The sequence below is a fragment of the Onychostruthus taczanowskii genome, unplaced genomic scaffold (genome assembly GCF_017590055.1).
Source record: "Onychostruthus taczanowskii isolate IOZ18803 unplaced genomic scaffold, ASM1759005v1 scaffold10, whole genome shotgun sequence".
In the NCBI taxonomy this organism is placed as follows: domain Eukaryota; kingdom Metazoa; phylum Chordata; class Aves; order Passeriformes; family Passeridae; genus Onychostruthus; species Onychostruthus taczanowskii.
In genome coordinates this window covers 1,139,002-1,156,170 of record NW_024496526.1, presented here as the reverse complement: position 1 = coordinate 1,156,170, position 17,169 = coordinate 1,139,002, and the positions used below count along the sequence as shown (strand labels likewise).

The window sequence follows — 17,169 nt, the reverse complement described above, 5'->3', positions numbered from 1 at the left end:
AGCACATTGAGTCTGCAGCAGACTTCAGGAAAAGGGTAAGATGTTCTGTGCTGCATTCCTGACCTCTACAGGGAAGCAACAACCACTACATGGAGTAAATTCCATATGGAATTGTGGAACTCCTCACACTGCCCCACGTCCTGCGGTGGAAGCTGCCCTGTTGTCCTTTGGAGAGAAGGGCTCAGCGCCACGTCCTCTGCCTTTATCGGCAGGGGCCAGGGAAGGCGGGCAGGGTGTGCCGGCACAGGAACGGGCGTTTTCCTCTCCCCGCTCCAGCGCTCGGTGTGGGCACGGAGCTTAACGACTCATCGGTCTCTCCTGATGTCCTAGACCCAAGTCACCGCCTCTCATCCCAAATGATCCTGGAGAGGGCCTTGCTCCCTCCTGGCCCTGGAACAGGCACTGAACACAGCAGACACCCTGTAGGGCTCTCCAGGACCCCTCTCCGTGCAGAGTGAGGAAGGCAGGGACTGGAGCTGCATGGTCTGCAGGATCAGCCTGTCCCACCCCAGGAAGCTGAGCTCCCTCCCACAAGAAATAATCTCCCCCATGTTATTTCCAATTCTGTGGCATCCAACAACTAAACGAAAACCCCAAACCTTTTATCTAGCCCACCCCCACTTTGCACCTGCTCTCCCTTTCCATGTGGGACCTTCTCATGCCGCCCAGCATCTTCCCAAGCTCACTGGCCCAAGCCCACTGCCGGATCAAGGGACAAAGTTCCTGGGCACCCGTGGGCCTCTGCTGGGCCAGGCATCCACTGAGGTGCTCAAGATGCGGGTCAAGAGGGTGCCATCAGCACAGCCTAGTCCCTCACCAGTGGGATGGGGAACAAGAGGGTTCCCTGAGGAATAGTGGGTCCTTGGACTTTGGGGATGAGGGCAGTGGGGTCCCACATGGAAAGGTGCCTGGCCTGTGGGATGAGTGACAGCAGGGTCCTGTGAGAACAGCGGGGCCCCTCGATTTTGGGAACAGAGGACAGCGGGGTCCTGTGAGGACAGGTGAGCCCCTGCCTGTGGGGATGCAGCCAACAGCGTCCCGTGAGCACAGCCGAGACCCTGGCCCCGCTCCAGGCGGGCGGTGGCAGGGCAGGCGGGGGGCACTGCCGCTCCTTATCGCGCGGCTCAGGCGGCCCCGCCGCTCTCGGGGCCCGCGGGAAGGCGCCGGGACGAGCCTGGGGAGCGGCGCTGCCGGGAGCGGGGCCGGCGGGGCCCGACAGACCGGGAGCGGGCAGCCGGAGCACCGCGGAACGCGGGCGGCGGGTGGCGGCGCCGGCCGGGCCCGTCCCGCTGCACGGCCCGGCGGCGTCTCCGAGCAACCGCGGGCGGAAGCGGCGGAGCGGAGCGGGCGGTAGGCGCGGGGCGGGCCGGGCCGGGCCGGGCGCGGGGCCTGCGCAGGGACCGGGGAGCCCTCGCCGGGCCGGGGGCAGCGCCGGGCCCCTCGCGACCCTGAGGGGCTGGAACGTGTCCAGGGATGGGAACAGAGCTGGGAAGAGGCTGGAGCACCAGGAGGGGCTGAGGGGGCTGGAAAGGGGCTCAGCCTGGAGAAAAGGAGGCTCGGGGGGGACCTTGTGGCTCTGCACAGCTCCTGACAGGAGGGGACAGCCGGGGGGGTCGGGCTCTGCTCCCAGGGAACAGGGACAGGACAAGGGGAAACGGCCTCAAGCTGTGCCAGGAGAGGTTTAATTTGTATATAGATAGGATAGATGGGGAAATTTCTTCACACAAAGCATGGTCAGGCACTGTCACAGGCTGCTCGGGGCAGTGGTGGAATGCCAGCTCTGGAAGTGTTCAAAAAGCTGCGTGAATGTGGCACTTGAGGGCACGGTTTAGTGGTGGTGGTGGTGCTGGGGGAATGACTGGACTTGGTGGTTTTAGAGGACTTTTCCAACCTTTACAATTCCACAATTCTGTGATTCTTTAGATCCTGGCCCTAACCCCCTGCAAGGATTGTAGGATGCTCAGGTGTGGGTCTGCTATGGGATCAGTCCACCTTGGCACCCTGGTGCCACAGGACAGCCTCTGGTGTGAGACCATGGCCACATCCCACCATTCACCTTTGCTTTTCTAGCAAAAATTCTGGAATTAATCAGCCCTGGGGTCCTGTATTCATTTGTTGGTTTCATTAACACATTTTAGGTGGTATTTATTTTGTTCATTTTGGTGACCTGAGATCATTGCATTGGTGCTCTCAGGGAAAGGTGGATGTTTTCAGCAGAAATAGGTGATTTTAGGCACTTGATGAACAGAGACTGCATGAGCAATGGTAAGATTTTTGTGTTAAAATTAGCAGCAGTGAAGCAGTTGACTGTGATGACATTTGATATTTCAGTCTGTTGAAATGAATAAGGGGGATGCATGACAAGTCATGGATTTGGGAATATGAGAACATTAACATGACAATGGTTGATCAGCCGGGTTTTCAACTATCAAGATATTTTGTACAGCCTGAAAATCTTATCAGAATCTTCTCTGCCATGTCTCAAGCAGCCAAAGGGTAGATCACTTGACCTGAGCTATAGCCAGAGGAGATGGGTGCATGAAACTATGTCAGTTTAAAAAGTTGGGGAAGGTGTCAGAGGAAAAACTCACAAACTAGAGAAGATAAAGGATGACAAGTATTTCTACTCCATGAGAAGTTTTCCCAGAGGATTGTGGCTATCTTTAAAAACAATCACAGTGAAAAATAATTGTGTGTATGAAGAGTCAGTTGACAATTCCTCTCTGAAATGTCCAGTGGATGGACAGACCTTTAGGGACAGCTGTGCATGGACACTGAGAATGTCTTGTAGCAATACTCACAACAACTCTCCTTTTTTCAATGGGAAAAACATCATGGGGTTGTCTTTGATGTTTTTCCTTGGACTGAGTTTTCCCTTTTACTGCAAAACTGCAAAGTACATCCCAAGGCTTCCCTCTCCCGAGGGATTTTGTTGGCAGTGTGGTGCTGGAAGCACAGTGTTTGCAGGTCCTGAACACACCCAGCACTGGCCCTCACTGCTCCAGAGATCCTCCAACTCCCAGCAAGATCTGGAGGCCACAGAGGGACTTCAATTCTCCTTCTTTGACCAGAGGGATAACCTCAGAGACCTGGAGTCTGTGAGGAAGCAGGATCTTAGAAGAATCATAGATCATGGAATGGTTTGACGTGAAAAGGACCTTACAGACCATCTCGTTCCACCCCCTGCCACGGGCAGGGACACCTTCCACTGTCCCAGGTTGCTCCAAGCCCCATCCAACCTGGCCTTGGACACTTCCAGGGATGGGGAGTCCACAATTCCCCAGATTACCCCACTGTGAGTGATTAACCCCAGTGGTTAATCGCTCCCCATAACTGCTCCTCCATCCCTCCATGCTGTAGGAAATTCCCAGGTGCTGAGCTTTACTGGCTCAGCTCTCTAAGGGAGAGGAAAAAGCCACCAGGCCCTTCCCGCTGCGCATCCTCTGCATGCTGTAAATACCCTCTGTGTTCCCTTTCCAACTGACTGGTCCCTTGCAGAGGAGCAGCCTCGGGGGCCTGCGGAGTTCCACATCCCTAACAAAGCACTGAAGGACAGGAAAGGACAGCGGGAGCCGGATGCTGCCTGTTCTGCGCCAGCGCCCTCCTTACTGCAATTATATTCCTGTTAGAAACCTCCACCTTATTTAAAGAGACACTGTCAACTGCCTCAAAGCTCCTTTCTGGAAAAGTCTCCTAAGGCCAGTGAGATGTGTTCTTAATAATGGGAAGAAAAGCACTAAAGATAAAGAGCACTGATAAAGTAGCGGTGCTTGTAATATTTTAGGCTGTTGAATCTAATGAATTAAAACTACTTCAATTAATCACTGTAGTCCCTTCTGTCAAAATTATCATCTCAGTTTCCAGATGAGAGGAGAGGCAGGAGGAGCTGAGTGATGGGATCAAGGTTGCTCTGTGAGTTTGCTGCAGAGCTCTGGGTTGTAGGGTGGTAAAGGAGACTGAATAGCATGAACCAGTGTTTGAGTGTTGGTAGCAGCAGGAAATACTCCCCAGAGGCACCACGGTGAGCTATGATGTAGTCCCTTCTCTAGGAGGTGCTCCAGCACACCCAGTGCGGGATCCAAGATCTAAGGCTGGGTGAATGCCAGATCTTGGCTGGTCTGGTGGGCTGTGCTTATCTGTGTACCACCATGAAAGACCTTTCCAGAACTGGGAGAAGGGCTTTACTGGGAAACGCCAGGCTCACCTTCCCTCACTTCAAAGACTGCAGATCATCAGGAACCTCCTGCATGTGTGCATGGCTGTTGGCTGTCACTAATGTCATTATTCATGTAGTTAGGCTTAGTGTTTTCGAACATGCTTAGTTCTCCTCTCTGGTGGCTTCGGCCAGCTCAGATTTTCCTTGCGTTCAATCAGCATCCTCAAGTTTAATTTTTGTGTTTATTGACAGGTTTACGTCCCTGCAGGGTCGCTGCCATGGTACTGAAGGTGTTCTTTCCAGTGTGCTGCTCCTCAGCGGACAGCGGCATTTTGATCGGCCGCTGGATCTCCGAGCAGAACTCTGCTGTCATCCTTGCTGTGGTACACTTCCCCTTTATCCCTGTCCAGGTGAAGCGGTACCTTGGGGAAGTTCAGCGCGTGACTAAAGTCAGTGTTTCTGTGCTTGGCTCATGGAGCAATAGCAAACAGGGGAAAGAAGAGAGTCTCAGTGAGTTCTTGGAAGACCTTGGGACCATATTCTGCCATGAGCCATGGATCCAGATAAGCAAAGAAGGCGACAGCAAATTCTGGAGCTGTTCTATCCTTCAGAAACACTCTAAGAACCCTCAGGAGGAAGAAATCATCTTGGTGTACTATGACCAGCGCAAGGTTATGCTTTCCCATCTGCACCCCCCTTTGGACACAGCTGGCCAGAGGGCAGAGGATGCCTCAAAGCTCTCGGCCATCTTTGACACAGTGGCCAGGAGCCAGGTCCTGTTCATGACGGACAGGTACGACGAGGGGCCCATCAAGCTGACCCACTGGCAGTCGGATGGGGTGGAGGCCAGTATCATCGTGGAGCTGCTGAAGCAGGCCTCTGTGCCTGCCTGCATGCTGCTGACATTCCTGCTCTCACTGGTCTCTGGGATCTGCAGGAGCAGGTAGGTGATGTGACTTCACCCAGCTTGTTTTGCCTGGAAATGTAATTCGTGTTTAGGCATTGCAGGACTACTGCTCAGCCCCACTGAGAAATGTGATACAGAATTGTTCTGTTGGAAATAGGCTGCTGCAAGAGATCCTGTTGGAGTGGAGCTCCAACAGGAAAGCACAAGGCCAAACACTCCCTCAGAGTTCTTTGTGGAGCTGAGAGGTTTTCTGGGGAGGCATTCATGTCCTCCCCATTTGCAGCAGGGATAGCTCAGCCCTGCTTCAGTTTCATCACAGCTGAAACAAAACAGTAGATTTCCAGCTATTCTATCGTTGACAGAATGATGTGAGGCTTTCCTTAGTCTCCATAGCTGGGGACTCCCTCCTCCCTGTTTGCTGTGAGTCCCTCTGCAGCTGTGAAACATCAGCAAATACTGTTTCTAAACCCATCCTCTCTCCAAGAGACTGTAGTGCTGCAACCTTGGCACTTCATAGAAGTTTAGAGGGATTGCTGCTCAGCCTGAATCCTTGGTGAAATCCTGTTCTCACGACTGTGAGCCTGAATAGGATGCTCCAAATGTAACACGTGGCAAGTGCTTGGACTGAAAGCTAATTCTGAGCAGATTTGCAGGGAAGAAACTTAGAATCATGGAATCATTTACCTGGGAAAGACCCTCTAAGATCATCGAGTCCAGCCATTAATCCAGCACTGCCAAGGCTACCACTAACCCATGTTTCCAAGTGCCACATGTTCTTTGAATACTTGCAGGGAGGGTGATTTCACCACTGCAGCTGCCTGGAGAGGTTGTGACAGAGAGGAGAGTGGAGTTCTGGTTCTAAGCTGCAAGAAGACACTGTAATTGATGAAATTTTGATAACAGCTACTACTGTATTCATTGATAAATCTTTTTAAGTACAGCCTAAAGGAATTGAGGTATTTAACAGGCTTCCAATTGTGTGATACAGTTGTAAAAGAATTACAGTGAAACTCTTCCCATGCAAAGATTTTCTGAGTGGTTGGCTTACACAGTCTGGTACACAAAGGAAAAACTGTCCAGTTTTGGATTATTGGAAGAGATTGAGATTGAAACCTGATATCGTCAAGGACCCCTGTGTCCTGGACTGCTCTGTAGATACTGTGTCTTACTGGTTCTTAATGGTGATTGTCGCAGCTTTGTGGCTGGTTAGAAGATTTGGAGTCAGCTCCAAAGGTCCTTTTTTTGGTCTGTGTGCCACCACCACCAGACAGGATGATTCTTCTTTTCTGCACTGGCACTTGGTCTCACTTGGTCCCACCTCAACTGGTGCCAAGATTCAGGCCAGGCATGGAGTCAGGTTAAGCTCAAGCCTTGCTGGCATCCAGTTGCAGTCTGCAGTCTAAACATAGTTGGGAGCTCAAGCTCAGTTGGCAGGTTGGGCCCAGATAGCTGCTACCCAGCATCTCAGGAATTCTGACTTCATCTTTTCCTAGGGCCAGGATGGATGTTTTGAGGTAGAGCAGCAGCCAGCTGTACCTGGCAGCAGGCAGAATGCAAAGCTTGCTGGGCATAAACCTACACTGAGCCTGTCCTTAGCCTTGGGTGGCAGAGCTTTCTCTCTTCTTTGTTTTATTCACCCACAGTATCAACTTTATATTTACTTATCTCTTATGTGTTTTAACACTTCAGTCTTGGAGAGCAGAGATTAGTACCTGGCTTTATAACAAGTCTCCTGCTTGACCTTCTAAGTCATTTCAAGGAGTTTGGTTCCATTTTGTACCACATAATGTGTGGTACAATTTCCTTCATGCCAACATACTCGAGGCAGGGAGGGTTCAAGATGTCACATGCAGGTGTCCTTCCAGTTCCCTCCTCCCCATGCTGGGACAGGACATCCCATAAAATAAGATTTATTGGGTTTTTTCTCCTTCAGGTCACAGGACTTCTTTCTTTCCGTTTTTTGTGATGTTAAGGGATAGTCAGCTTTGAAAGGCTAAAGAAAGAGATCAGCAATGTCCTCTCAGGCTGGGGAGGCTTGGGGATATTTGGATATGCCCCTGTTGTGTATTTGCACAGGAGAAACAGGGCACCAGTGTTGGAAATCTCAGGGAGTGAGTCGCTGCCATCCCTCCAAGCTCACCCCGTGTTCCCAAGTCCTGCACATCCTGAATTCAGGCATTTTTTCAGCACCACCGTGTGCTAAGGGGTGGGCATTGCGATTCTGCTTCAGTGGAACTTGGGGGCAGCATTCCCATTATCCCTGAAGGTCTCTGCTCTTGGGGACATTAGGATGTTTTAGTCTTAAGGCAGTAAATTCCATGTGCTCGTTTTAAAAAAAAGTCTGTTTATAAGCTCCCCAGTTCCTCATTCAAAGGGAGGCACTGCTCCTGCAGTTTCTAGCAAGGAGCAAGAAAGCACTCACGAGTTCTGGTTAATGGAGCTTAATATTTGCATGTGATCCAGATTCGGGAAGATTGCTTTTCATCTGATATCTGAAAATTCCCCTCTCACTCTTGGGAAAAAACTGAATTGGAAAATCAAGACTTACTCATGGAGGCTATGTTAATTTATTGCAAAAATTCCATATATTTGGAAATACCCCAAAGATCTCCTGCTGCTTAAATAATGCAGTGACACAACATCACTGGATTTTTGTTGGGTTTCTTTATCTGGTTGGTTTTCCATTGAAGTTCTCAAAATGGTTCTATATACTGTGTTGTAAACAAGTGGGAGTATTTCTGGCAGTGCACAGTCGATGTGCAAAGGGGTAGGAGACCACGCAAGGAATATTTTTTTGCCTTCTTCCTCAGTCCTCACAGAGAGGAGAGTTCCCATAGCACATCTTGCAGCTGCTCTGTTGAGCTTTTTGCAGTATGTTTGTATTTTTATTTCAAAAAGTACTTGTATGTCTTTCCTTTCCAAAGAAGGTGTGTGAGTGGAATAGAGGTTGTGCTTGCGGTGGTGGGTGAAAAGGGGTCAGTTGTAGCACAGACAAGGACATCCCTCTGATGTGTTTTTGGCCCCATGGTGTCCACTTGAGGAACTGAGCCATTGCAGGCTGCACAGTGTTTTGGTGCTCTGGGGATAAGGCTGCTTTGGGAATCATTCCCACTTGTGCAAGGCATTTCTTAGGTAGACAACAGCAGCCTGTCCTTTCTCTTGGCTGGGGGTGTCAGACTGGGGGTGACCCAGGGGCTGGCTGCCTCCAGCTTGAGGGGCAGCCATGGATGGTGAGAGACACCCACTGCTGAGAGAGGATGGGACTATCACCCACTGAGTGTGTAGTGCAGCACAGGCCCCAGAGCTGCTGCTTTCTGCCTGAGCTGACAGGGTCTGGCAGCTGGTGTTTGACCCATAATTCTTCACCTTCAGCCATCTGTACATAATCCCACAGGTAGAGCGTTCCTCCTTCCCCTTCTTTACATTTCAAGTGCAATTCTCTGCTCTAGTCAAGTTTTGCCACACCAGAGTTTGTAACCACTGAGCTGGGGCATAATTGGAAGGGAAAACTCATCTGCTCTCGTGTCTTGGTGAATCTGTGAGCCCAGGTGTGTGTGATCAGTGGCCAGATCAGTCACCCCCTCTCCCTCCCCTGCACGGTGCTCTTTTCTCCACCGCCTCAGCTCCCTCCTCCTGACAAGTCAGCTGAGGAACAGTGCATTCATTTGTCTCCAAGGTGGGAGGCTGTAGCGCAGAGCTGAGTAACTTGGAGACCTCAAATTAAGAATGATTCACAGTACACTGCGTGTGTTTCAAACCCAATGTGTCTGAAATTTGAATGGGGAGGGAGGGGGACTTCAACACTCGGCTCCTTCAGCTGACAAACAATGCACAAAGTGGGGTTCAAAGGGCTCAGGAGGGTGCGGGGAGGAAAGGGACAGCAGCCCCAGGGAACTGAGCAGGGTTTGGGGGAACTGTACCCTTGTGATTTGTGTGAATTGTATAAATAGCAGTGAGCACCCCAGTGTGCCCATCCTGGCCAGTCATGGAGGCATCTGCTGCTGGGCATGGGCTGGCATGCTCCAGGTGAAATCTGTGGAAGGCACGCACAGTTTGCAGGGACATCCATCTCCAGGTCATGCTCAGTAATGATCCAAGCAGCTGTGCAATTTCTAGAGTGAAGCAGGATACAAGGAATAATGGTATTGTGTGAAATTAATGTAACCTGAAAAACCGTGCCAAAGCAGCACAGGAGAGTAGATGAAGTGACTAAAAGTGACCATGGATTCCTGGAGATGTAACAAAAAACAGTAAAACACTGTGAAAATTGTGTAACAACTGCACTGGCTGGTCCTGTGTACAGGACAGAAGTGACCCAAATTACGTCCACATCAGAATTTATCCCCCAAACCAAACCTAGTGCCATGTGTTGCTGTGGTTTCTGTGACCAGCCTGCTCCCAGTACTGTGTCACTTCAGCCTGCACAAATCACCAACCGTCCTTCCTTTATAAGTGGTGTGGTAATAAAAGTAACTCCCCAAAATAATTGAGCATCATTTTGTACTTTTCTTCTGAGTCATAAGAAAAGAACCTTGTGACTGTTTCCTCCCCTACAGGCCTAATGTGGATGTTAACTTTGAAACCTAATTAAATGCTAAATGTTATCTACATAATGCTGGTCACTGCAAGGCAGTGGAGAGAAGGTAGAAGTGAAGACCCTGGAAAAAGAATTTGGAAGTAATAAAGAAAAAAAAAAAAGAAGAGAAGGATCAAGTGGAAGAAAAAAGAAAAGGGAGGGGAAGGGACATAAACTGCATGTAGGGCACAGCCCTTTGTTATACCAAGCTCATACCACACAGAGACTTGTGATCACCTCTGCTCTGGAGCCAGGCTGGGAGAGCTGGAGAGGTTCACCTGGAGAGCTGAAGGCACTGGGGGGACTTTGGAGTCCCTTCCAATGCCTAAAGGGGCTCCAAAAGAACTGCAAAGGGACTTTGAACAAGAGATAGAGGAAAAGGACAAGGGGGACTGGCTTCCCACTGCCAGAGGGCAGGGCTGGATGAGATACTGGGAAGGAATTGTTCCCTGTGAGGGTGGGCAGGCCCTGGCACAGGGTGCCCAGAGCAGCTGTGGCTGCCCCTGGATCCCTGGCAGTGCCCAAGTCCAGGCTGGATGGGGCTTGCAGCTACCTGGGCTAGTGGGAGGTTTCCCTGCCATGGCAGGGGGGTGCAATGAGATGAGCCTTAAGGTCCCTTCCAACCCAACCCATTCCATGATCCATGATGAGTAACACTGGGGTTTGTGCAGCAGTTACACTGTGTTGTATTGTGGCACTGAACACAACTTGTCTCTGCTCTCCTGGAGACTGGAGCATTGTGCAAGCCCAGTGATGTATCCAAAAGCAGAGTTTGGAATGAGGATTGCTTTGTGGCTTCCTTGGAAGAGTGAGACGTGGTTTGACAGAGTGCAAATGAGAGCTTGGGTTGTCTGCATGTCTTGGTCTGGCAGGGCTGCCTTAATTCTGTTAACTTTTCAGAGAGTCATTAACATCTAATCACCAGCTCAGGTTGCACAGCCTTAACTTCACACTGACTGTTTTGCATGGATGTTGGATGCTGGCCTGTCTGCTACATGGCAAAGGCAGGAGGAGACATTCCCATGTGTTTCTGCAGGATGCTGAAGTTTTGGCCTTTGTCTTTCTTGTGGAGCAAACTCTCAACTTGTGAGCAGCTGGGGCATCGCCTGCAGCACCTCCAGATCATCAGCAGCAACAAGAAGGCTCAAAACCAAAATCAGCTGATGAGGTATGGAGTACATGTAAAGTTAGGTGTGTCTTGGCTCTATTCCTGTCTCCTGTGGGGAACCCAAACCATGAATCCCATGCCTGGACAGTACTAGGTCCTCACTGCACCCTATCATGTTGCTCTATTCCCTGCTAGTTTGCATATCTTTACTCTGCACTGTGTTCATATGCATATATGTTTGTATTTTTATGTGTTAATCATGCCTTTTGCCAGATAGCTGCCTTTTTCCCTAGCTCAGGAAAGGCAACTGGGATATTGCACCCCAAAAGCTTGTACTGCACCCATGTGTAAGTGCTTTGGTGTCACTACTCCCGCAGGCTCATTGTTTTTGCATGTTCTGCTGTCAACCACAGCCATCCATCAGTGTTCAGTGGCACTTTCCATAAGAGCAGAAAGGTTTAAATGCTCCCCTTTTTCATCTACTCTTTTGGGAAAGCTTTTTGTGCAGAAACTGCAGACCAGAGACTCCACTTACACTCTTGGAACAGTAACAAAGTGTAAGAGAAAAAGCAAACACGCAGCACAGTGAGAGGAACAGAGCAGAGATCTGAGACAGATATTGGATGCCCTACAGCTCTTCCACAGCCAGTCTTGTTCTGTGTGGTTCTCTGATCCTGCAGTAATGGACTCCCAGGGAACACTTAAAATAGATTAAGAGATTTGAAGGCCAAAAGTAACTGTGATTGTTCAGTCTGATTCCTGAATAACTCACATCATGGAATTCCATTGAGAAGCTCTAGTGAGGAAGGGGCAGCTCAGCAGCCCTTCTGTGTTTGTGTATGAACCCAAAACCACTATTTATTGCCTTGTCTGGGAAAGCCATCTGATCTCAGTGTGGATGTGCCAAGTGCTGCTGCCCTTTCTGCTGGTAATTGGTAAATCCCCCCTGAGTGTGTATATAGCTTTCTGTCTAGCATTCCTTTTTGTAGCTTCAATCCCCTCTTTGCTCCCTACTAAGGAAGGTTTTGTGGTGTGGCAGGCTCTGAGTGGCTCTGAGTTTAGAAACATGGTATCACAGATGCAGAATATCCTGAGTGGGAAGGGAGCCACAGGGATCATCCAGTCCAGCTCCTGGCCCTGCATGGACACCCCAACAATCCCACCCTGGGCATCCCTGAGAGTGTTGTCCAAATACTCCTGGATCTCTGGCAGCCTCAGGGCTGTGCCCATTTTCTGGAGAGCCTGGGCAGTGCCCTGCACCCTCCTGGGGATGAACCTTTTCTGATATCCAACCTAAACCTCCCCTGGCACAGCTCCAGCCATTGCTTTGGGTCCTGTCCCTTGTCACAGAATGGAGCTGCTCCTCAGGAGAGAGCTGTAAACAGCTGTGAGGTCTCTCCTCAGTCTTCCCTTCTCCAGGCTGAGCAAACCTCTCCTGTGCTTGGCTACAGAAGGAGCAGCACACCAATGGAAATGAAAAGATTCTGAAATTGTTCCTCTTCAGTGAGTTGTCCTGGTGTCCCTGGGACGTTTAAGGTGCTACATAAGCGAAGCCAACAACTGTCATTGAAACATTACACACTGTCCTTCCTTTTTCTCTAAATGTGTTTCTCTCTACCCTGCCTGCAGGAAAGCCAACATCTTTGTGTCTCTGCTGATTGATATGGCCCTGGGGATACTGCTGATGTCGTGGCTGTACAGGAAGAACCGCATTGGTCACCTTGCTGACACTCTCATCCCTGTGGCTGACGTAAGTCTGGCCAAATCTGATCCCCTTTCACCTGCTCTGGGTTGGTTGTTAAGGAGGCAGTGCCTCACACAGAAGCTTTCGGTGACCTGTCTGAAGTCATGCAAATTAGGTCTCCTCAAGAGCAGTGAAATCTTCAAATCAAGCCTGTTGGGGCTGCTCAAAAGAAACTCAGCTCTGCTTTGCATATGCTGTGAATAGTAATTAGATGTTTATGGGAGGGTTCCTCGAGCTTCTAAAGGAACAATTATGGCTTGGACAGAGCTCTGCAGCTGCAGGTTGGGTGGTTATGGAGCCATAGTGCTTTATTTTTTTTTTTTTTTCTGGAGTCAACAGAAAGGGTCCTCAGGTTGTTGCTATATGGGTTGTTCATGGTGAAAAAAAAGCTGTAACCTGGGTTGAGCCTGATAAACTGTTGGAAAGTCAAATATGATAAGCAGTGCAGCTGTGCTTGTGGAAGGAGTTTCTTGGGGAAGTCCAAAGGCTTTTCTGGTCAGGGTACAAACACCTGAAATCCTGCCTAAGAGCTCTGGGATATGGCTAAACTAGGAAAACCTGCCGTGTGTTGTGATTTTCTTAAACATAACTCCTCTTGCCCACTGAGATCCCTCAACATCAGCAGAAATTCATGGATAGCCAGTATGACTCACACTGTCCTGCTCTTCTGGTGGTTCATTTTAGGTACAGAGCTCAGTGTATCTGTTTAGTGGCAGTAAGGAACATATAATGTACTTCAGAGGCTGGAGACCAGACTACTAATCTGAGGTCAGCTCTCTTTTAAGAGCTTCTATGTCTTGGGATTACATGTGCAGCCAAAATTGAGCCCTGCCATGCAGCTGCACAGCCTAATCCTTTCTCTGCCCACTTTTCTTTCATTTCTGCATGAGTCTTTCCATTGGTTTCTTTCTACCAGCTGGAAAATGTCTTCTCTCTGCTCTTTCTCCAGCTTCTTGGTTGGGAAGAATTTGATTTTGGTCAGAGAATTCCAGCAGCGGTTTATTTTTCCTACTTATGCTGCATTTCCTGGGAAGACCTCACATTTCCCTTGACGATGATCTTTTTGGTCCATGTCTAACTCCTTAATTATTGCAAGGTCTCTGATCATTCTTGTACATGCTGGACTTTCAGAAGACCTATATGGATTGTCCAGCATAGCTGTGGATCAGGACTGTTGCTGGTTTTCTTATCTTTCATAGTCAAACTTTTGAGGACAGTATGTGTGCTGTAGACACTACTCAGCAGCAATGGTGTCTAGGGAGAACCACATGTGTTGCAGGACTCTTGGTCTTGTGTTTGAGCCATACACTGCAAATATTCTTCTAAGCCTTATTCCTACATCTTTTCCCTTACAGATATTTCAGCTGGAGAAGTTTAAGTTCTCTAGAGCTTTCCCTTTGGGATTACTGGAAGTGCCCAACTCTCAGAAATCTGATTTCTTAACAAGTCTGCAGGGAAGTGGCTTTGGCTGCATTCCTGGTTGCACAGGTGGCTCCGGGAGGGATTCCATCTGCCCAGTGTCTTTGGCAGATGGACGCTCTCCGTGCTCAAGGTGTGTCCAGCCCCAGCACCTGTCCTGGACAGGCTGTCTTGTGAGGGTTGCTTGTTTGTTCCTCTTTCAGTAATTTAGCTCATCTGTCACTCAACTTTTGCATCACAGTGACAGCTATCTTCACCAAGTCTCCTCCGTGTGTGGACTCTGTTACCTGGCTATCACCAGGAGCTGTTTGCTTTCATTCCTGGAAGTGCTGACTCCTCCATGTCTGGGGGGGCTGATAGCCAGTCAGTGCCTTTCTTCCCTGTTTTTCCAGGCTTATCAGTTCAGGCCATTCAGAACTCTTCTTTTTTCCAGCCTTACTTTCTTCTTCCAGGCATACGAGATTGTGGACATGAAATAGTTTGGAGTCTTTTTACTCCCTTTGCTGGGCATTGATTTATATGCATTATGTGCAGGCCTTAAAAAATGCAGATCTGAGTGATCCCAAAATACACCAATGACTTCAGCATGCGGTGTACAAGCCAGCACCACTTCTTTTCCAGTATGACAGCAAAATCTCCCCTCAGCCATTCAGCAGTAGGTTTCCTCTCTGCTGCTGAGTGTCCATCTGGTCTGCATTATTCCCATCACTGGGCTTTCTCAAGTGCTTGTGTGTTGCCAAGTTCAGTAACTCAGCATTCCCTGTGTGCAGAGAGCCCCTGTTCCTTCCCTAACACTCTTCTGCTTTGAGCTGTGCCCAGATAATGCTGATAGCATTGGCCCTACACCTCTGTGTCTGTTGATAAATAGAACATTGGATATCTCATTTGCCCCAGAGGGTGCTGGGCACTGCCCAGGCTCCCCAGGGAATAGTCACAGCCCCGAGGCTGCCAGAGCTCCAGGAGTGCTGGGAAAATTATCTCAGGGATGCCCAGGGTGGGATTGTTGGGGTGTCTGTGCAGGGCCAGGAGCTGGGCTGGATGATCCTGATGGGTCCCTTCCCACTCAGGATATTCTATGTTGCTATTATAATAAGGTTGTTATGTATAATAAGGCTATATACATAACCTCACTTTAACATTATTGATTTTAGTATTGACAGACTACCCTTATATAACACATAACCTTATTGGTTTGATTGATTGACTTTAACTTTGACAAAATCCCAGCTCTGTGGGCCCTGGATACAGTGCTTGGGTTTTTCCAGCCAACATCTCTCTGGAAGGCAGCAGTGCAGGTGGTTGATTTTGACTCAGCACTGCCAGGGTCGCAAGCTCAGCCTGCTGCCAGGAGTTCAAGATGTGTTCCCTGGCCATCCTTTGTCATCCTCTGATAAAATGGATTTCACATCAGCACTTGGGTGGCAATTATTGATGCTGCACAAGACATCACTGAGTGCAGCTCCCACTTTCCCAGCGTGGTGAGCTGTACTGTGCTGGTTGTAATAACAAGCTGCTTTTGTCACTCAGTGAGGCAGATGTGATTCAGAGTCACCCAGGGAGTAACTGGCAAGGAACTGTTAGGAAAGACTGATTTTTGAAGGAGGCTTTCAAATCCAAAAATGGAAAACTTCAATGATCTTCTCTCCGTAGGTGTCCTCACAACTCCTACCTTCCTCCTTCTCTTGATCTCACCAGGCTTCCCAATGGTTGTCCTTGCTTTTGCCTTCCACAAGACAGCCTTTTTCAGAAATACCTGGCTCAAAGCTCTGCACTGGTTTTAAACACAACTGCTTATAAACCATCTCCTTTTTTTTTCCTTTATCGCTTTTATCCTTGCTGATGTCTCTTTTTCCTAAGTTGCGATCTGTTTGAAACAGTTACATATTTATCATAGATTGTGCCTGCAAAAGCTTTACTGGGGCTTGGAGATAATTGGATGTATGCTCCTAGTCAGTCTTGTTCCACTGATCCATAAACAAAGCAAGCAGAGAGAGCGCTTCCTGAAAAATATTTTTAGATGTTAATTTATAAAGTAGTGTATCTTAGAGCCCCAGCCACCTGCAACAGACACAGGGCATGTGTGTCTGACAGGGGCAGCTTTGGCTCTGTGTGCTCTGACTTGCACCAGATAGAGCCCTTAAAGGTGGAAAAGACCTTTAGGATCACCAAGCCCAACCATCAGCCCAGCACCACTGTGTTCACCACTAACCCCTGTCCACAAGGGCCCCCAGGGATGGGGGCTCCACCACTACCCCAGGCAGCTGTGTCAGTGCCTGACCACCCTTTTAGTGAAGACATTTTCTCAATATCCAATGTAAACCTCTGCTAGTGCAACTTGAGGCCATTTCCCCTTGTCCTGTCCCTGTTCCCTGGGAGCACGGCCCGACTCCCCCATCTGTCCCCTCCTGTCAGGAGTTGTGCAGAGCCAGAAAGTCCCTCCTGAGCCTCCTTTTCTCCAGGCTGAGCCTCTTTCCCAGCTCTTTCAGCTGCTTCTGATGCTTCAGCCCCTTCCCCAGCTCCACTCCCTGGAGCATCACAGTGCCCTGTGTGTCCTTCTCCAGCCATGTCACATCAGCATTCATCCTCTGCACATGGGAACTAGGAAGAAGAGCATGACAGGAAAGAGAATATTTCCACAGTGAGCTCATCTAACCCTCATTACTACCAGTCTCTCTCCAGTTTGGTCATGTCCCAGTACCCTGTTATGAAACACTTCCAAACACTGTATCTGATTTATTAATATGCCCACATTCAGTATTCATGACTGCAGGAGGGGAATCGGACTCAGCGTCACCTTTCCTGATTCTGCTTGCTATTGATCAGTCCTAAAATATCTGTCTGGAAAACAACCTGCAAGGTTATGCTTCAGGACTCTGTTTTGAGATGCCTTGCCCAGCTAAATAACAGCAAGGTAGGGCACCTTCCCAGGGCTCCGTGCCCCTGTCAGGGTTTAGCAGCACCTCTGGGACTGGCAGCCTCCAGAAATACTGCCTGCTAAAACTCAGCCTTGCTGAAGGACTGCTTTCAAGCATTTAAATATTTCATTAAAATCCCCAAATGCTTTTTCTAAGTTACCAATCCAACACTTTAAATATTAAAACCAGTCTATTTATAAAGCAGCAAATGCTTCTCAGCCACAGAGGTGAGCTCCATGGGATCCAATCAGTCCTGACTTGCAGCGAGACAGACAGAAAAGGAAGGGAATAGCAGGACAAGCCTTTTGGAGAAGTTGAAAATGGAGCCATTAATTTTGCCACTG

At 49.2% G+C, this 17,169-nt stretch overlaps 1 protein-coding gene across 7 annotated transcripts in view; it reads left to right on the top strand.

Moving 5' to 3' along the window:
* The first annotated feature begins 1,170 nt into the window (after positions 1 to 1,170).
* PIGQ (phosphatidylinositol glycan anchor biosynthesis class Q) overlaps positions 1,171 to 17,169 on the top strand; it is a 37,784-nt gene continuing 21,785 nt past the window's right edge. For all 7 annotated transcript variants that reach the window (XR_005952804.1, XM_041406039.1, XM_041406056.1 and 4 more), the window contains exons 1-4: positions 1,171 to 1,350; positions 4,409 to 5,099; positions 10,676 to 10,807; positions 12,377 to 12,497. Coding sequence is in view for 6 of the 7 variants with exons in the window: in XM_041406039.1 (XP_041261973.1) it covers positions 4,435 to 5,099; positions 10,676 to 10,807; positions 12,377 to 12,497 (918 nt within the window). In the remaining variant the exon portion in view is untranslated. The remainder of the gene's footprint in view (positions 1,351 to 4,408; positions 5,100 to 10,675; positions 10,808 to 12,376; positions 12,498 to 17,169) is intronic.